General features: G+C 44.5%; 2 protein-coding genes across 5 annotated transcripts; one reads left to right on the top strand and one right to left on the bottom strand.

Moving 5' to 3' along the window:
• On the bottom strand, positions 1-13,091 carry LOC119128611 (zinc finger protein GLIS2-like). Its single transcript, XM_037261168.1, has 7 exons — positions 12,734-13,091; positions 4,300-4,488; positions 3,547-3,743; positions 3,090-3,275; positions 2,832-2,965; positions 2,518-2,636; positions 1-2,230 (listed from the first exon to the last, which is right to left on the bottom strand). Exons 2-7 carry the CDS (start codon positions 4,463-4,465, stop codon positions 1,605-1,607), a joined length of 1,428 nt encoding a protein of 475 aa, XP_037117063.1. The 5' UTR covers positions 4,466-4,488; positions 12,734-13,091; the 3' UTR covers positions 1-1,604.
• A 606-nt stretch (positions 13,092-13,697) lies between these two features.
• akap8l (A kinase (PRKA) anchor protein 8-like) lies at positions 13,698-20,454 on the top strand. Of its 4 annotated transcripts, none has more exons than XM_037261153.1 (13): positions 13,698-13,839; positions 14,400-14,438; positions 15,088-15,289; positions 16,171-16,732; positions 18,090-18,204; positions 18,272-18,318; positions 18,419-18,440; positions 18,557-18,671; positions 18,740-18,881; positions 19,006-19,111; positions 19,191-19,321; positions 19,394-19,489; positions 19,663-20,454. In XM_037261153.1, exons 1-13 carry the CDS (start codon positions 13,815-13,817, stop codon positions 20,053-20,055), a joined length of 1,995 nt encoding a protein of 664 aa, XP_037117048.1. In that variant the 5' UTR covers positions 13,698-13,814; the 3' UTR covers positions 20,056-20,454. The 4 variants fall into 4 exon arrangements, with proteins under 4 accessions (XP_037117048.1, XP_037117032.1, XP_037117038.1 ...); XM_037261137.1 differs by having other exon boundaries at positions 14,400-14,440; positions 15,084-15,289; positions 18,093-18,204; XM_037261143.1 differs by having other exon boundaries at positions 14,400-14,440; positions 15,084-15,289; positions 18,272-18,312.
• Positions 20,455-21,124: the final 670 nt, after the last annotated feature.

Genomic DNA, 21,124 nt, shown 5'->3' with positions numbered 1-21,124 from the left:
CCATTCGTATTGTTCTTTATTGACATTCCGTCATCGTCATTTGGAAAATGTCTCAGTGGCCCTGATGCACAAATTCGCATCTGTTGTCTGTCAGTTGTTACGGTAAAGCTCCCACAAAAGAAGGAATACAAAAGTACGCATATACACTTTTTTTTTTTTTGCGTAAATGTTTTCAGACACGGTGTACATTTTGGTCAGAAACACAAGGCACATTTGGGACAGATAATAAGATATAAAATAACAACACAAACAGGCCACATATAGCCATTGTCAAACTTGGGAAAAATATCTATATATAGTGTCTTTTTTTCTTTTAAAGAGTAAAAAGGCCTTCCTCTTTTGTGGACTATGTAAAATAGTAGGAACAAGTCTATAAGTGGCAGTTGCACGAGTGCGACCTGTTTGTTTACTCGTTCCTCGCTTGTTCCGCGCAGGAGACCGAGGCAGATCCCGTAGAGATCTTTGTCTGTCGGTGATTAAAGTGACAAGGAGGAAAGAACAAACTGCGCCTTTAAATGTCACGCTGTCCCCAGAAATGCAATGAAGGAGACCCACAAAAAGGTCTCGGTACACGATCGCCGTTTTCCTTTTTTAACGTACGTCATCTGTGGACAAAATCATTGGGATGGTTAAAGTGGGAGAAGACGAGATGCTCCGGGAAGATTGTAGGAGCTCACCAAATGTTTGGCTTAAAAATTGGGTGCACAGATGCCAATTATCAGACAGATGATCTTTTCCAATTAAAATCAGCAAAGGTTCAGTTGTCTCAAACTGTTCAATATTTGAAGACTGGAAGAAGAAGGTTGAGGATTGGATCCAAGTGGGCTTAAGATATGGAGTTGCTAGTTTGTTTCCTGAAGTTGGAGTCAAATTATTGAAACATTGCGAAAAAGTAGTGACTGAATGGTTCAGTGGGGAAAATCGGGTCAATCCTTGGGTAGACAAAAGGGACTTTGGTGCACTATGTCATCATCCGAGACCTGTCCCAATACTTCTGTCCACAGATCATGTATTGAGACCATTTTTTATGCTCGCCTATAATGTATTGTCCCTGAAGAGAGAGAGATACGCCCTCACAGCCTACGAAGGGCTAAGTCGTTAGTCATTGGTTAAATTGTGCTGTACCCTTTCCTCGTAGCACCCCGTGCCGCAATGCCGCTCCTGAACTCCCATTTTCGTTTGAAGCTAAAATACGGGCGAGCGCAAGCGTCAGCGAGGTTTGTCAAAAGCGAAAAAGGCTGTTGATTGTCCGCTGCGAGACGTCAGGATGGAGAAAGCTCCCATCCTCCGTTTATACTTCTGCTTTACAGAGGCTTAATTATGATTCAAAAGTGCACAATGACAAGGAAATTTTTCTGCTCAGGTGCTTTGTTGGGATCTTGTTGAGTTGAGAGGACGGGCTTCATTTAGTCTGGCCATCTTTTTTTTTTTTTTCTCGGGGGGCTAGCGCTGGGATTTTCGCTATTCACTTTGCAGCTCTATTACAAGTGAAACATTTTCGTTCATTCGATAGGCCAAATATTCAAACTTCTTGAAAATATCACAAAGTGGGTGATCTAAAAATACCACGGCCCGCTCTCCTCCCACCCTTCTCTTGAACAATCCTAGCTGACAACAGTTGGCTTGAGCAGGAGTGCCCTCGGAGGGACAACCACCCAGGACAGGGGATCCCCCTTTCTGGGCGCTACCTCCGCCGACAGGTTTAAAGCCTCCCCCTCGGGTTCGGCACCCCCGTCGTCGACCTCGGCGCGGCGCGGTCTTCCCAGAGCGCTCAGTCCCAAAACAGACGCCGCCGAAAATCCAAAGTGACAAAGCGGCGAGTCCGCCAAGCCGAGCGTGCCGAGGGCTCCCCTTGATCCCGCGGAGAAGAGAGCCGCGCGGGGGTGGCACAGCGCCGAGAGGGGCAGCGCGCTCCCCAGACCACCCAGGAGGGCCGCGGCCGCCCCCGGGGAGATGAGCCGAGCGCCCCCCGCCGGGGGGAGGTCGGCCGTCCCTCGGTTGCCGAGAGGACCCGGCTTCGGGGCGGCGCTCTGCTCCTGGCTAACAAAATGCCCGTGAGCTTTGATGTGCTTGCGTAGCGAGCTGGGGTCGGTGTAGCGCTTCAGGCAGCCGGCCATCTTGCAGCAGTAGGGCTTGTCCACGTAGTGCGTGCGGGTGTGCTTGAAGCGGTCGCTGGAGTTGGAGTAACGCTTGTTGCAGCCTTCGTACGGGCAGATGTAGGGTTTCTCTCCTGTACGATGGAGAATACAAAAATCAAAGATTGAGTGCACACAAATATTGCACGATGGATGGATGGATGGATGGATGGATGGATGGATGGATGGATGGATGGATGGATGGATGATGCTAAGTGAAGCAGACGGGAATTCTACTGAAGTCTGTTGCCATGGCGACGCAAGGTTTATTATTTGCAATGATGTAAATGATTACCTGCGATCCTTTCTCATCTACGGCAAATAAAGATGTGTGGACTAAAACACACGGAGGCACAAAAAAAGATCGATTGGAGGAGCTCACCTGTATGTGAGCGAGTGTGGATCTTCAGGTTCTCCAGACGGGAGAAACTCTTGCTGCAGGTGGGACAGTGATGCGGTTTCTCGTTGGTGTGTGTGCGGATGTGGATCAGCATTTTGTACCTGGAAACAAAGTCAAGACCTTTAAAGAAAATGAAACACATGATGCTTTTATATCTTGACTACTAGCCAGCTATGTAAAACATGTCACATGTCAAAAAGTGCATTAACAGTCAGAGTTGATTCAAAAACTGATTCGATTTTCAGTAAGCCTAACATGACAGAATCGTGCATCTGCTGGTTCTCACACACACAGACCTGGCGTTGAAGCCCCGTCCGTTGCGAGCGCACCCCTCCCACTTGCAGCAGTACCCAGAATCCTTTTCAGGTTTGACGTGGGCGTCGTTGATGTGGTCCACCAAGTCCTGCAGCGACTCAAACAGCAGGTGGCACTGCAGGACACAAATCAAGTCAGTTCCAAGGAATTCCAAATGCCACACACTTTTAATTTGGATTTTTTTTGAGGGGGGGGGCAATTACTGCACATAATAGTGTGTAAATCAAAATAGAAATTACCTTCTTCCAGCGACATGCCAGCTGAACATCCAATGAGGTCTCGGGTGAGACTTGCTTGTCCCTTTTCTGACCACTGAAAAGAGTCGACGGGAAGGTGTACCCCACCGTTGGGCTCGCGATGGGCACGTAAAAAGGATAGCGTTGAGGCGACGTGTTGCCCTCCACCCTTCGATTAAGCGCCGCTTCCTGCGATGTAAATTGGATATGTCAGAAGTAGGACTTTGATAGCTTGTATACAAATGCTTCCTTCCCTGACTATCCAGAAAATGTCTACCCTGTCTGAAAGCTCATATTTTGTGTTCGTAGAGTTGAACTCTTTAGTTAATTTATCTTAAAAAAAAAAAAAAAAAAAAGCAAGAGCTAGACCAAAATGCATACATCTTATCTTAAGGTAATGAAAATCCGGTTCAATGGCAAATCTCAACCAATTCTGGTGGAATCGTGGACCCGGACTCACCCGTAAGAAGGGGTGCGGTCGAGGGCTGCCGCTGCTCCTGCTGCCGTGGGGGGACTCCAGAGGCGAGGGAGGGGACGAGGGGGACGAGGGAGAGGGGGAAAGAGAGGAGGCGTGTCTGGATGAAGGCGAAAGACTGAGGTCCATGGCTGAGGGAGTGAAGCAGGATCCAGGTCGTTCGTGGCATGGGGACTGGGAGTCTAGAATGGGGGGGCCGATACAATAAGTCAGGATGATGATGACCCCCCCCTGCGCGGGTGTGAACATTTAGGCTTTAATACTGATGAGTAAGCATTTCTAAATGATAGCTTGTTCCTGTTTATTTCTCTTCATGGGGTACATTCTTACCAAAACAAAGCTTGGGCTGTCTCACTGTGATTTCTGCTGAGCTTTCTTTACGTCAGTCAGCATCATCTCGTCTTATGATACATACTCACAATTACAAACTTATAGGGGGGGCGGGGGACACAATGCTTTTCTATCCGGGAACACGACACACTGAAACCACGGAGTGTGTTCAGCAGATTAAGTTACTGGCCAAGAACAGCGAATCCATTTATGGCATGATTGCATTAGGAAGCTAATGTAGCTAATTTGCGCAGTGTGGCGTCACGTGTCAACCAGGACAATAATGCTTGACCAGAAGCTAAGCTATAAGCGAAATAAGCACCTGTTGAGGGCCTGCTAACCACTAGGGGGCCCTCCCAAAGAGCAATTAATGGTCAACAGAGGTTGACGCTTCTGATGGGGACTTACCTGGGGAGGAAGGCGGCGACGGGAAGGTGGTGTAAATGAGGCGTGGTCGCGAGTGGACGCCCAGCGGTGCGCATATGGACGATGAGCTCCTCTTTCCCAGTCGGAGTGGACAACGCGTCTGTCCCGAGGGAAGCTTCAGGTCCAGCGGCTCGTCCGAGGACAGCATGGTGTTTGGTGCCTGCGGCCCAGCCGGGAACAAAAGGAAGTCTATTAAAACAGCTTCATAGAAAATATGCAACCCGAAATATGCAAATATACTCCGAAGAACATTTATTAAAATAAATGGATTGTTTTGTCAATGGCAAATGTCTAACTCCGTTCGGCAATTGAAAAGCCACGAAGACGCTAACGTCACAGTTACGCTAGTGAGATACGAACATTGGTTTGGGACCAACAACAAAAAAAAAAGTGATTGTGAACATTTAAGTACGTTTCAGTACATTCGATTTTCAGTTAAGGATTTTAGAGGCACTGTGAATCAACAAGTGCGTTCTAACCATCGACTGACCGTCAAACTCAAGGCCCAGGGGCCAGATACGGCCCGCCACATCATTTTATGTGGCCCGCGAAGACAAATTGTGCATCAAATTCGTGCGTCATTACTAGAATTACAAATTGTCTTCACTTTTAATATCTTTTTTTCTTATATTTGACCAGTTTTTACTCGTCTGATTTGAAAACCAGTTATTTGTCCGTTTGTTTTGTAGCTTTTACTGTATATATGTAATATGAGGTGCTCATACATTGATTTGGGTTGGCCCTCCGAAAGAAGCTATGACTACAATGCGGCCCGCGAAAAATATTTTGTTTGACACCCCTGGACTAAACGATAGTTTTCCATCCCAGGTCATGTGATACTCTCTCTGGAAGAGCGAAAAAACAGCTTCGTGACTCGGGCACAAGAATTCTTGTTGAGACCGAGTGACTCAAAAGGCAGTTATGCGCTTAACGGGGACAGTTCAGGGGGGGGAGCGCAATCTGCAGGAGATGAATGGAACGTGCGAGGAAATGCGCAACAGCTGCACGGATAGTCTGGATAACACATTTGCCTTATTTACACCTCGGGTTCAGAATCGAAGCATATAAAAGCTGTGAGCTGGGCGTGCTTTTGTTTTTGGCCGCGTCCACCAAGGAGAAGCTAATGCTAATGTTTTCACTTTTTTCTTTGGCTTTATGGGTCCTTTTGCTGACAATTCCAAAACACTGTACAGTAGGATTCCCCAATGTCAACCCCAAAAAATATATAACTTTTTTTTTTTCTCAACATATACAACTTAATCCTTACATTGCAACTTTTTTGTTTTCGCTTCCTTGATAAAATCAAACTTTTATGTTTTGATGTGACTTTTTTTCCCCTCCCAAAAAGTATACTTTTGTAATATTCAAACTTTTTCTTGTAATATCATTTTTTTCCTTAAAAAAAATAGCCCTAATTAACTTTTTTTTCATGAAGAAAATAAAACCCTAATTCTTATATTGGTGCAGCTTTTTTGTGTAATTTTACAATCCTCTCAACATTAGAACTAGAATTTTGTTTTAATCAAATCATATGTGGTATATATGTAGCTCTGTCTCATATATATATATATAATATACACACACATACTGATACATAGTACACCAAATACATCGTTCTTGTATTTTCTGGAAGAATTTGGAATCGATTTTTCAACTTTCCATTATTTCTTTTGGCAGGTTTCAGCCACTGCGTCCTCCAATCCATCCATTCATCTTTCTAACCACTCTAGCAAGTAATCCCTGCAGATGTGGGTGGACATTTCTTTCCGCTCCGAACTATATCAATACAAATAATCCGGCCCGCAATCGCAGGCATCGGGATCTCTCGACGTTATGTGAGGCGGAGGCTATATGGCAGTCAAGTCAGTCTGCCGGCCGTCCACATGACCACACTGGTTTCACATTCCACTGCGAACTCAGACTTCTGTCTCGTCTCTCTCTCACACACACACACTGTTATTTGGAGTTATAGTGGAAGCACGCATTTGCGGGACCATATGTACGCAGGCACGCACGCTGAGGGCCTGAAATCACAGCGGCAGACTCGTAAGCCCACGTGAGCTCCGCCGACCTCCCCCCTCTACACCACCATAGCACCACCGCCGGCCAACCTCCTGCAGCTCCTCCACCACTTTTCCCTCAATGACCTTATGTTTGTGGCAGCATGCCCAGACTCTCTTATGGATCCCTCTTCTGCCTTAAAAAAAAAAAAAAAACAACACCCTCTCACGCACACATACACACGGTATGGCGGAGATTCTAAACACATGTCAGGGACCAGGGACTTTTTATTCGGTGTTAGTTAACACACCCGCACACATGTAGTGCACATGCATACAATTACACCGGGGCACGCCCATAAGTCCAAACATAATATATTATCCATACGCACATGCAAAAAAAATGGATGACCGTGCTACTAATGGTGGAAAGTAACTCAAGTAGATTTGTTAATGTACTTACAGGGGGCTGTTTCAGGGTTTTAAAACAGCCATCAAATTTTGAATGTAGCCTCACATGATTTTCTTTTATTTTCTGTAACTCAGTTGACAAAACTATGGCAAAATATTGTCAGAGTCCATGCAGCAAATCTATTTTTCTGTCTGTCTGTCTTTCTTTCTTTCTCCCGCCACTTCCCTCCATCTCACTCCTTTCTGTGGTTTTCATTTCCCGGTTCTCCAGTAGAGCATACCTCGCCTGCTTTCTTTCTCTCTGTCCCTGCAACATTTCCTTCGCCCTTATTTTGACAATTTCAACTTCCTTTGACTTTGTTGCTTTTTTTTTTTTTTTCTCCACAACACCCACAGCGGAAGGGAGGAATCAAAAACGATGGTCCATCACTCAAATGAGAGAAGGATGTCATTGGCTTTTAATTTTGGGGGTCACCGCCTTGCTCTGTAAGTCTTCTTGATACAGGCCAAAAATGGGCAAAACTTCCTTTGACCTAATTTGTGGACAAAAGATGCTCGGCGCCTCCACCCTGTCTAAGCCCCGCCTTTCACTATCTGCTATCTTTATTTTTCATCTAAAGTCATGCTTTTCATCTATCGGACCTCTTTAAAAAAAAAAAAAAAAGTTAAAGCAGTAAATGAGGCTTCCTGTCTGGTTCCGCAAAACGTAATTAAAGATGACAACTGGCTTGTTTTTCGAGACTGCGGTTTTGTCCATGAGAACATGTTTAGCATTGACTGAAAAAAAAAGAATTCCAAGGAGTTGTTAGGTGAAAGCTTGCAAAAGAGGGAGAATTCTGGGTTCCCCCTGACCACACCAACAAGAACAGATGCAGATGGTACAAATAGGAAAGACTCATCTCTGCGTGTGTGCATAGAAATGTCTTATATATTTTTTATTTTATTTATAAATATGTGTATAAGCAAGGATGCGCAGTCAGTAAGAAAAGCATGGGCCAAAAAAAAAAAAAAAAAAAAAAGGAGAGGAAGCATTGATGGGGTATCTCATATTGTTTGACTCAAAATTCCCAATGGATCACTAAATGTTGCGTCCTGAAGGCACCGAGTGATGCAACACCACCGAAGCAGTCTGCAATCGGCAAGAGTCAGGACCTCCAACGCTTTGGGCTGGCGGGTTTGATTAAAGAAGGATTGGGTGGAACCATCCCTAAAAATGAGAGAAATGATAATGCTTTTGGCAGAGTGTATATTGTTTCACTGTTTGGCTGCAGTGAGGCAATCACTTCCAACCAAACAGTGAAACAATACACACAGTGTATACAATGATGGTACACATTCGGTGTTGTATTTTAAGGAGCTCACCTATGAAGAATTCCAAGAGACAAATTGGAGATGTCATAAAGTCTCATTTTGACGGACTAACCGGGTTGTCTGTCACGGCCCATTATCCGTCAAGTTCTATTTTTATGTGGCCTATGGAGTACACCCACTAGAGTACAGAATTATTCAAAAAGATCCAAAGCAGGTAGATAAGATCGTTTTGAGCCGGCTACCTACAGCGATGCTAAGCTAATATCTATTCATTACGAAAGACTTTCAAAATGACCTTTATTTGAGTCCAATTTAACCGCATTCACTTTCTAAATTAACACTTGTTTTTCATTCTTCCCGTTTCGTGGGTCCTCTTTGTTTTCTCTCGGCCTTATTCTTTCCTGCCTCCACCATCTCCTGCGCACCGCCACCATCCCGCCACTTGGCAGTGGGACAAGGTCAACACAGAGAAAGCGCCGTACTCTCTTCTCTGCTTTCCCTCCGTGTAATTCCTCATCAGCAGCAGAGCAACAGAACCTCCACCCCCTTCTACTTCCCTCTATCCTGTCATCCCCATCCCCCCCCTGCTGAAAGACTAAAGATGGAGAGGAGGATAAACAAGCGTCAAAGGTAGAGAGGAAAAAAAAAGTCAGGTCAAGAGCAGTCTGAGCAGCAGAAAATGACCTCGCTTGCTTTCTTCCTTTTTTTGTTTTGCTCGTTTGTCGTCCGGACTCAAAAAAGAGAAAAAAAAAAAGAAAGCACACCGCGGCGCCTCACATTCCTGAGAGCCGAGCAGATTCACCCAATTTGTTTCCACTCTGAGAGCCTGTGCCAGTAAATAATAACCAATCCCAGCTGTAGTGTCGGCTCTCGGTCTTATTATCCCGAGGAGAATCAAAGAGGGAAACAAGCAAAATGCCGCCATCAAATAACCGCCTAACGAGGCGAGAAGATTCGACAAATCACACATTTTAATATGAACAGACAGCAGTTAATAGGGAATTTATCATTTCATATCAACTGGATTTACAGACATTGCAGATTGCCCTTCCCAAAGTTGATATCATGCGAATTGTAAATTTCCCCAAGTTTGAAACCTGTTTTTTGGTCATTCACTTTAGAAATTGAACTATAATACAAACATTGCAGACTCGATTTTAATACTCCACGGGCATGTTCTACGACATTTATGGGGCTTCTTTTCTCAAGTCTAAACAGTTGAAAACATTACGAACCCATTCGAAAGCATTTCATATATTGAGGGCAATGGGCAAAACCAATTTATTGTCCTTTTTAAATCGCAATAATAGTCATTTTACCGACACAATAACAAAGCTATCATCTCACAATATACATTCCAAAATGAACCTATACCCGTTGCTTTCTGTAGGCATAAAACGCAGGATGATCGAGGATCAAAACACTCAAAATTTGCATCCTAATCTCTTCGGGAAAAACGAGACGGATCTGGAAAACATCACCTTGTAAATTGAGTGTCAAATACAATTGTTTGAAAGTTTTAAAAGAGTCCTCAAGCTGTTTAATGGCACCCTCAGGTGACGTTCACTATCAAACCAAGAGAAGAGCCCTTCGTCTAGCTAGTAACAAGTCTAGCTAACAAGCTAACGAGTGACAAGTCTAGCTAACAAGCTAACAATTAGCATCAAAAGTTTTAGAAGTGATGGATACGCTTCTAATATAACAATGCCCACAGGCATATGTGTCCTTTATGAGTACGTAACAAATCTCTAGACACTATCAAAATAAATACATATATAGAATAAATAAAGCTAGCCCGCCAAAATTGAAGCCTTGACAAATTGAAAATTGCATCCAACTACATTGGGATGCCTTCTTGAATTTGATTTAGGCCTTGTACGCAAGTCGTTGCCTTGAACCTTGTCTTGTTCACAAAACGACTCCCAACAATTACAAACATGAAAACTGAAACGGGAAAAATATGTGTGTTTAGTGCCAAAGCATTGTGATGATGATGTAGTAATAGAAGACACATTTGGGTGGGAGGCAGACATCAAACCGAGCGTCAACATCATCACCGATGCCATAATATGAAAAATCGGAACGTGCAACAAGACTGCGGTCCCGCTCTGATCCATCTGGCGTGACACTTCATCTTTGTTTACCATCAAAACCATTTATATTTTCTTTCTCACGTTTCACTCACTCGTTTTGTCAGATCCTCCTCGAGGAGACCAAAATGATTTTTTTTTCCCATTTCCTCAAACGCAGCTCTGGAAGAAAGCAGGCAGCGAGGGGGGGGGGGGGGGGGGGCGAATGAGAGTGATGGAGGGGAGGTAGAAGGAGGAAGGGAAAGGGGGGGGGTGTCGGGTGGGGTTTGTGGAATTTTCTCTATGTTTGGTTTGGAAGAGAAGACCCCGGCTCTGCACTCTCATGAGGATAATGGAAAAGAGGGGTGAAGAAAAGAAGTGTTATGGATATGTGTGCGTACGTGCGTGTGTGTGTGCACGGATCCTCGCAGGTGGTCGCGCTTTGTGTGCGCATGTGCGTGTTTTTGGCAAATTGTGCAAGCATGATGGCACAGCTATGCATGCATGTGAGCACATGCGTCTGCTTATTCGCAGATGTTGGCACGGCGGCGCGTGCTCGCTTTAAGTCAGGAGACGGGGAGACGAGGTGAATAAGACATTCCTGGGATGAATGGATGCAGGAAGCCAGCGGTTTCTTTGCGGTCGCATACTAAGAGGAGAAAAATGAATGTCTGTTGCAGGGCTGCGCCCAGAAACAATACCGCAGCCAAGCAGGGAGCCAAGCAAAAGCAAGAGGAATAGCGTTGCATGTGGAGGAGGACCAGGGGAGGCCGGCTGTACCGCTCCACCGCCTCCCACCCGCCTCCCCTCCCATGGAGGACCAGCTCACTCCTGCCACTGCTGCTGGGGCAAGCGCTGCTTTTATGGCTGCTTTATGGCTGCTCTGAACCCGTTGAACTTATCACGTACAAACAGCGGGCCAGTCAATAGCTCGCAACAGATTGAGGACAGTCGAGAAAGGAATTGGGAGGTGAACGTTTTGGTCGGTTTTTCTCACAACCCTCGTGAGGGGAAAAAGATTCCGATCCAAACCCCCCGAATAGGCAACACTGTCCAAATACTTGTGAAGCTGACTTTGTACGTGAGCAGCTCACAAGCCCGCCACCCTCCCACCCTGGAGTAGACAGTGTGGGTGGAAAGGGGCTTTTATGCAAGACGCACCCAAGAACAGGAAAAAGACTCCAGTCTGACCTTTTTAAGTCCACAGTATGATGCAACAAGGCTGCAACCTGCTGCCGTCAACGGCGTAGAAAGCCTCGCTACCAAACCGTCGTCACCAACACGGGAAAGGAAAATCTGGCAAGGACAAACAGGCCCGCTTCTTGGCACCACGGCGAGTCTTAAAATCCCAGTAAGTCGTCTTTGGAGGCGGGGAGTCAAGGTTGAGGACTGGAGAATTTGGGAGTAATCAAGGTGGAGGTACAGTAGGCGTACTTTTCGCACCGTGGGCAGACGGGGATTTTGTAAAGGTTAGCTGAATGTTCCGAGCTCCTGTTTCCATTCCAGTATCAGCACAATGACATCAGGAGGGCCACAGCGTGAATGTATCGCAACTTCTCAGAGCTGAGCAGTTTGCTTCACTCGCGTCCGACATGAATCAAATCCTATTGTGGACTCCACAGTCCAATCTCCAGACCTCAGAACTGTGAGGCAGATGCGTTAACCACTAGTGCACTGCGCTGTTGCTCATAATAGACATGGCTCTAAAATGGTCACATTAACAATCCCGTTACAGTAACATGGCAGCATTTTATTCTGAAAAATCTTGCGTGCAGTAGTAAGTAGCATAATTTTACAAATATCTCCTTGTAATGTCCATTTTTTTTAAATTTGATACTTTTTGGGCTAATATATTTGAAAATAACAAAACTAACAGTAGGGATGTAATACAAATAATTAAAAAATATTGTCCAATATGAGTTAAAGTTGGCAAAATCATCAGAAAAACAAAGTAGCACAGATAATTTATGTTTGGATTTTAATTGTATGGAATAACTATTGACAATAACACTGTTAACATAATCCACCCATTAATCTTTTCATTGATTATATGAATTGCTTAATCCTCATGGGTGTCATGGGCGTGCTGGAACCTCTCCCAACTGGCTTTGGGCAATCGATATTATAATCGATTGTATTTATGGAAAATATATTTAAATCCAGGGAAAAAAATAATGAAAAAAAATCTTTTATATTGTGATTGTAATATTTTCTATTTTTATATTGGAGTTTTTTTTCAGTCAATAAAATATAATATCCAATATAAGCATATTGTGAAATCAACAAAGCAGTCTGCTGCTGCAAAGTTATCATCTTATAGTTACATTTTAGTCTTCATATTATAGCTAGCCTTTCAGGTAGTGAAATATGAATAAAACTGCTTTCATGTTTCGATTTTATATAGACGTTTTAGGTTAATGAGAGAAACCGTGATACAAACGGCAATATTATGTTCCAAATAAACGCGAAAGATGGTGAAATCATCAAGAGGGAAGATGATGATCATGTTGATGAATAAAAAGATGCACACGATCGGGTTATAAAACTGCATTAGTGACCATTTTGTGTAACGGCAGTTGTTTCGAGAATCGGCAGCTGAGTGTTGCGTGTCAGTGAGCTATTTACCTCTCGAATGTCTTCTAGCAGACAACCTCCTCCTCCTCCTCCTCTTGTCTCGAAAATGACCTCCACCCCCCAAAAAATGAGCAACAGATCGAAGGCACAAATGACAACAAAATCAAACGCACCGTTGCCACATTTCTCGCAACATCATCCAGTGCTTCTCGGTTTGAGTTGGGGAGGGAGAAAAAAAACGGATCATTTGGCTTGTTCAGGGTACGCAAGTAGTTTTCGCTCAAGAAAACCTTGTCGCGGAGAAGTCGATATAGGCGACGAGATAAGACGAAGACTTTCCGGGAGCAAGAGCGACGCTTACTTGCGACGCTGGTCAACTGAGGATCCGGGTGGGGAGAGGGGGGTGATGAGAAAGAAGAAACTGCCTGGGTGGAGACCAACGGATGGGCGAGTAGGGGGCGGGGGCGACAAAACATCTGTCCAGGGGCGTATGTAGTGATTTTGAGGGGGGTGGGGGGGTTACACAGATTTTGAATATCAATTCAAAAGCAACCCAGCATAGATGCTGGCACCTTGTAGTCTGTTGGCACGAACTTTTAAACGGAGCATGTCATTTTGACATTTTTAAACCATTAAAGAGGAACTCAATGTAATGGACAATCAGCTGTAAATGTGTTTTGCCTGATCAATTGTGTGTTTTTTTTTTAGTATTCTACACATTCTTTGCCAGAGCATTTAAACCAGAGGTGGATAAAGTTGGCTTGAAGAAGATGATTTTTACACTCTGCCTTGGCCTGACAAGCTAACTGGAGAAAAAAAAAGCAACACCTCTTTTAGATGATGCGGTGCAGATGGGAAGAATAAAGACAATGCACACCGGTCATTTTCGCCATGTTTACGCCTCCATTTGTGCCGGTTGATTAACCGTTACCAGAATAATGAAACTCTGCTGCCCTCCACAGGCTGAATATTGCTATGAAGCGAGAGAGCGAGACCCAGCTAAAGAATGACGCGTAGGACACGCCCCTCGGGCTGTGTAAGAAAGTGACGTCATTGTAAATACATCTGCGTCTCCGCGTCTTGTACAACAGCAGGCGCCTTTCGGCCTACTTTCAAAAAAACATAAAATACAATGGAAGGAAGAAATTACGGCTCAGGTAAAAAAGGATCTATTGTCGCGGCAAACCTAGTTAACAAGTTACCACTTACTATGTATTGCGTTCGTTCCCCCTCCACACACATATTTGTAATATATATATAGATCTGTTAGCTGCTAGCCCAGCGCATCGGGAACAATCGCCATGTAGTCGAAGGCTTGTAGATATGTTTTTAAATAACAAATTAAAGTCTCTTTGTGAAATGACCACATCTAAATGGTGTTTGCTTTAATGCATTAAAATGGATGTAGGTATGAACGTTCCAATAGCGAGACTGTCGTTCGATTGTTCATCATCCAAAGCTAATGTTAAACTAACAAGTCATTGTTAGCATAGCCGTTGGCTCGCGTTTGGATGTTACCATGTTAACAATGTACGTAAAGCTAGTGCAACGCGGCACATTTAAAAAAACAAAACAAAGAAAGGTCGCCATCAATTAACTTCACAGCATGTAAAACGGAAAAAGTAGAAATGCTAATTACGTAGATCATCCTCTTTTCTCTAAAAAGAATCACGTTCTCCATTTTTGGCCCAATTTGACACTATTTCTTATAATATAGGTTTTTCCAATTGGGGTGCTGGAGGGTCTGGCAACAGAGGTAAGCAATAAGTTTGAAATCATAAATTGTATATTAATGAAATATTTTACATTAGGCAGACTTGTCATTTAGACTACATTACACATTGAGAGCAACCTTGAGTCACTACTAGTAAATGTTAGAATAGTAATACAATACAGTTATCACTTATTTCAAATGAAAGAGTTAAGAATTTGGTTCAACATTGAATGATTATTTACACGATTGTTTTTGAAATTTCAACAGCATTTATTGAACATGTTTGGAAAAGTATTTATTAAAAATCTTTTTAAAAAAACAAAACAAACAAAACACTCTGGCCTGGACTCGTGCATGCGCATTTCAGAACGAAAACACCCAAAAAATATTATTGATATTAATTATATTGAGATTGTCTGGAGCCAAAATTCTAATCATGATCAATATTCGATTAATTGAGCGCCCCTACAATATATTCAAAATATAACTTAAAATACACCAGCATTTACTCAGCAGCCCTACAATATACTCTTTAAAATATACCTTAAAATACACCGCATTTACTCAACCATACTATTGTCTCGTCAGTGGTCAAACAGCTAGTGTGAGTACCGTAATGACGGCAAATGACAATCTGGTTAAATATTCGACTGCTTTATTGTTGTCTACATAATGCTGTCATCTGTATTAGGTTCGGGGAACTTTGATTTATTTGGTGGGAATTATAAGAATTCCATGTCTGGGTTCGGGGGCTACGGAGGCGGCAACTCCAAGAGAGGCCTCTCTGGGTCATCCATGCTCCAGCAAAATGCGGATGAAGTCATTGCCAAGATTAATCAACGCTTGGACATGCTCACTCAGTTGGAAGGGGGGATGAAGAGCCGAGGTGACAGGTACGGCATTTTGCGTTCACGATTTATTGCGTCGCCGTTATACCATAGTTGTCGTGCACGTTTGTCCTTTGGTCTGTGTTACCGGGCAGGAAGAGAACAAATATCTCCTCATCTTACGTAGTCTTTACTGTGCTATTTTTTCTTTTTTTTAACACAGCCCCTGTATGACAAGATTAAAAAAAAAAAAAAAAGGCTGGGCATCGGTTTGTTTGACCAAAGAGATAAGTAGAAAGCATTCACGGGTTCGATTTTATTGCTCACTTGCCATCCATTTTGTTAGTTGACATTCTTCCAAATCACAGACGCCCATTTGCTTATGGTTGCTGGCTACTTGAAGTCCTTGAACGCTGTCCTCTGTCCTGACTGTGTTGACTTTATTCACAAGCAATGCTCTCCTCATCCATGTGACCTAACCTTGAGCTCTGGTTTTAGGCTTCACGCAAACGATGAGTTTATAAAGTCGCTGGCCTTACAATCCAGCGAATAGCGCAAGGCCGTCTGCTGTGCCTCTCGCCGACCAGAAAACACCTAAAGCTTGTTTATGTACCCGCTCTGCACTATTTGTTCTCAAAGCCCGGTTGGCTCTTGCTCATTCTATAAAGATGAAGTAAATTCCAATTTCCCCTCATGTCTGCTGGCAACTCTGGTTGACCTCTGACTGAAAATGGAGGTGGAAGACTTCTCGTTCATGTAACAATCCGAGCTGGTTTCCAATGTTTTCCTGTAAGCTATTGCAAGCAGACAATGGTTTTGCTGGGTGTCCGTCTTGTGGTCGGACAAGAAAATGGCGACATTGCGTCAGGTGGAGAAATCCGGACCTGTCGGCCCTCCCTGCCTTGCTCTCTGCTCTTCTCTATCAACCCTCTCCCTCCATCCCGCAGGTTTGGCCAGTTCGATTCTTTCGACTCGCTCTCCTCATCCTCCTCCCGAGATCTCTACAGATCCGGTGGCAGTAGCTATGGCTGTGATGATGGCCGTGGTGACAACATGCTGTTGGGCCAGCGAGGAGGCTCGGGCTTCGGGGGGGGCGTGGGGCAAGGAGGGGGATGCGGCTTCAACAGCCTCTCCTCTTCCTTTGGAGTCGCTAAAATGCGACAGAATATGAGGGAGTCCTTCACCGGTGGCTCAGGTGGGGGAGGATGGGCCGGAGCAGGCCGTCGTTCTCCCAGAAGGGGCGGAGGTGCTGGGGGTCGAGGATCTGGCGGAGGGTTTGGGAGCTACAGGTCAGACCCCATGTCATTTGGTGGAGGTGGCCGGGGAAGCGGTCACTCCCCAGGGGGCGGTCGAGGCAAGCTCCCATCCCTGCTGTCCAACCACATGTACTCAGAGAGGGGAGGTTTCCACCAAGGTCCCTCCCAAGGGCCCCACGACTTTCCCGGGAGGCATTTTGGCGGGGGCCCGCGGGCCGGCCGCCAGCGAGGCCGCAAGAGACCCCTCAACAAAGTAAGTACCTCCTGCCAAATTAGGAAGCCCTACTCAGATAGCGGCCAAGGAGCCCGTTCTGATTCCCACCACTCTCTACCATAGCCCAACTGGCTAGCCAGCCGTTCATGTTAGTGCCCTCTTTACCGTCAATCGGATTGACCCTCAACACACACACACACACACACACACACTTCGCCCCCACCGTTTATTAACTAGATCGAACGTTAGGTCGAGTTCCTTATAGCAGTGGTCCCCAACCCCTGGGCCGCGGACCGGTACCAGTCCGTGGATCATTTGGTACCGGGCCGCACGATAAATAACTTTTTTTGCATCTCTGTGACGTGTACATAACATTACTCATGTTATGAGGATGCCGCAAGTAAAGTTGCATAGAATAAACAATGGATTCACGTTTATTATTATATTGTTTTCGCACACAGAATTGATTGGTGTGTTTGGATGCACTTCCGTTGTTGTTCTGCTATACGATTGGCTGGAAAGACGGTTCGGGTTGCGGTTGGTTGGTTTTGCGCCAATGGGATTGTAGTTCAAACACGGATGAGTTTTGCATAGAAAACATCCATAAACAGTGATTATTTGATTTAATGATGATTTCGATATTTGATTGTCGAGAATTGTTTTCTTCGCAAAAACCGCGATGTCATCAAACGCCGGTCCGGTCCGTGGTTCTAAAAAGGTTGGGGACCACTGCCTTATAGAACTGAACTGCTTATAAGTTAACAGCTTCTCACTGCACCAGCTGGTTAAATGTGCTGCCTTTCAAATCATCATGATTGATTTCATGTAAAAACTAGATGATCAGGGAAAAAAATCCAACCGAGATTATGTGATTGTACAAGGCGTACTCTAATGACTGTGTTTTGAATATACCCATCATGTTAGATGGGAGTCAGGACATGCCTGCCAACATTTAAAATACCGCTGGTTTAACTCCCTAATAAAGTTAAGCAGTTTTAGTAGGGCCCCCTTTTTTTTTTTTTTTTTGCATTCTAGCAGAAACCTGAAGGTTTTGCGTTAACCTTGAGTGCAATTTGAAACTTCAAGAATTCGCAAAACAGGCATTTTGAACAGGGGTGTCTAGACTTTTTATATCCACTGTATTTCTGATTGATAATTAGGTCATGTCATTTTTTATTAAAAAAACAAAACAAAGGTGAGTGTAATGTTACAAATTGTGTTTGCTGATTCGTACAAGGGGTGTAGATATTATTTTGTGTGTTTGGCTTTGTTTATTAATTTTTCCGGGAAGGGTAGGTCCGGGGTCATGAACGTGGACACACTTTTTTGCCAACTAAAATTTCGGCAAAAGTATATTTTTGACTCGATCTCAAGTTTTGTTTTGGGTCAACTTCAGCAGGTAAGACCACAAAATGATGTCCAGAAGAAGAGAAAGCAAATGGTCATTCCTGAAGATGAGCCGGAATCTAAACTGATTAAGACCGAAAGCGCAGATTTGGCCGCTTCTCGGGGTGAGTTGCACATTCTAGTTGGCATTCTTCCATTTCAGTTGTCTGATCATGTCCTTTGCTGTTCTAGAAGACAAAAATGGCGACAACAGTGGTGTGGCAACAACTGCAGCTGCGGTGAGTATTAGAACCACCACCACACAGCAACTGGGTCACTTTTGGGTTGGACCTTCACGTTCTGCTCCAAATGATGAATAACATTTGGGTGTTTTCTCAGGAGACTACCGAAGGAAGTTCAGGTGAGCACAGTGAATTTCTGGCAGTTCTAATAATGCCGCAGCGAAATCTCTGTTGCCGCCGGGTGTCACGGTTCCCCGGCACAACTGAGCCCAGCGCCCGTCCGTGTTCCTCTCAGGTCCGACGAAACAAGACGAAGGCACCGAGAAGGCGGTGGCACGGGGCAAAGCGCCTCCCCCCCGGCCCCCGACCAAGTCTGCAAAAGCTAAAAAGAAGAGGAGCTTCCAGGATAGGTGAGCAGGCAACTGGACTCTGGCGGTGCCGGCGGTCAACATCTTCAACACCAACTTGTTCCTTCCAGAGTGATGTTTGCCTGCTCAGTGTGCAAGTTCAAATCATTCTACAAGGATGATATGGAACGTCATATGGAGAGTCGCTTCCACAAGGACCACTTCAAGTTCCTCTCCAGCCAACTGTCCAAGCCGACCACCGACTTCCTACAGGTGATCCCGACTGGCCCGTCTGCTGTGTGGTCTTTGAATCAGAAGACACGGCATTCTCTCATCCAGTGCGACTGAACAGAACAAACATGCAGCACTCTAACGCCACTCACCCTTTGATCCGCAGGAGTACTTGCTGAACAAGTTCCAGAAAATGGACCAAATCGTCAGCAAGATAGAACACCACAGTGATGCCATCTGCCAGGCGTACAGAGATCAGGACCTCACCAAAGGTAAGTGACGGCAAGCCGAGGTCCCTGACGGCTCGGTCGGAAAGTCAAAACCGTTGGCGAGCGGCGTACTTTGTCGCAGATCTTGGCATGGAGCACTTCATGAAGAAAGTTGAAGCCGCGCACTGCAGCGCATGTGACATTTTCATTCCCATGGAGCTTCACCTGATTCAAAAACACATCAAAAACCCTGACCATAACTACAATCGCAAGGTATGTTTCTGACCCTCCATCGAAATGCACGCGGACTGCTTGCTTGATGGAATGCCTATTCTGCGATTCAAGGGAATGATGGAGCAGTCTAAGAAATCCAGCCTGTCAGTTGCACGCAGCATCCTGAACCACAAAGTGATTGGAAAGAAACTGGAGAGCTACCTCAAGGTACGACGGCACGCTTCGTCCTGCTAAATGCCGAGTGGAAAAGGGGTTTGACTTTTTGTCAATGAATTTCGTGGAGCCTCGTTGCCAAACCATAAGCCGTTATGTAAATTAGCCTGATTGTATTTTCAGTATTGGAACGGACATGTTACTGACGGTCGTGTTGCTTTTTACAGGGAGAAAATCCATTTACTGGTAACCCCGAAGGCCAGGACGCATCCGAGTCCAGGGCGGTGGACGACGCTACAGAGGAGCAGAAGTGTGTCGCTGCCGAGGAAGATCCCGAGACCCGGCAGGAAACCGAAGTGGAAGAAGCCAAGGAAATAAAGATGGTTGAGGGGGAGCAGGTGAAGGAGGAGCAGGAGGTTACTATCTTGGAGGTGCAGGAGGACCAGGAGCACCAGGATGACGACGGGGAAGAAGGGGAAGAGGGCTTTGAAATCGGAGAGGATGAAGATGACGAAGAGGGATACGTGGTTCACGATGAATTTCAGGAGGAGGAGGAGGATGAAGATGAGGAGGGAGCAGAGGTGGCTGCTGCTGTTGAAGACGACGAGCACAAAGAGTGAACTTTTCTCCTTGGCGAATGGAATATACTAAGAACAAACTCGTATGTAACCCTTACATTTTTTTTCATTTTATTCCACTCAAATGTCTGTGTTCATACTTTGTGGCAATATCTGAAATGCATTTGAAACATGGCAGGTTTATAGCAATCTGAAAAAAACTTGTTTTTAACCTAAAGTGTTTTGGTGCCTTTTTTGTTCAAGTTGGTTCATTTACATTATTTGGTTAGGTTAAAACAATTTTGTCAGCCTACAAATAGTGAAACTTTTTTATTCAAATGTCAGCTGAGGAGTGGATTGTTTTGTTTGACTTAAAGCAGGTGCGAAAAGAACAATTGTTTCTTTGCTATTATTGTAATTTTGACAATGTTGTGAATAAACTCAAATAAAACAGCAGTTTCATTTTTGATGACTTTCCTACTCTAGAACCACACACAATAGATAAATCCAATGAATTGAAAACTACAATCCATTATCCTGTAGAGGAAGCAGTTTAGCATCCGAAACTGTCAACAAGCTAATTTGACTCAATTGACTCATATTTGACTCATCTGACTTCTTCCAAACTCAACTTGATCGTACTCATTTTATGTTTGGAAATTCTTGGGACTGCGTCGTTTTGTTGCATCATTTTGAAATCTCTTGGTCAACTTCAAATTGTCAGACAGGTTCTATCAGGTTCTCCATGTTCCCTCCAATTAAGTGTTGTCATTAGTACAATGCTTATGCTTTTTCTTAATTTACTAATTTGCAGTCAACCTTTGCTGCTGTTTTTTCCTCATTTATATTAACGTAAATAGTAAATATATTTTAAGGAGAAATATAAAATCGACTCTAGTGTTTTTCATCGGGGTGTTGTGTGTGTTGGACGTAATGCCGGCAGGAAGGATTAAAGGGGGGGGGGGGGGGGGGTTGCGCATGGTGCCATTTAAACTAGGATTACTGCTGAAAGCAATATTTTGTCACGCAATACATTGAAAGAAAAGCTTTTTTGAAATAAGCATTTTTTTTTTCATTTCCATTAGGATTGCGTAATATGTCCGAGGATAGGGGCGGAGTTTCGCCTGACACT

Source organism: Syngnathus acus, chromosome 1 (assembly GCF_901709675.1).
Source record: "Syngnathus acus chromosome 1, fSynAcu1.2, whole genome shotgun sequence".
NCBI classification, from domain to species: domain Eukaryota; kingdom Metazoa; phylum Chordata; class Actinopteri; order Syngnathiformes; family Syngnathidae; genus Syngnathus; species Syngnathus acus.
The sequence above is the reverse complement of the archived record's forward strand: the minus strand, read 5'-3'. Positions and strand labels throughout refer to the sequence as shown.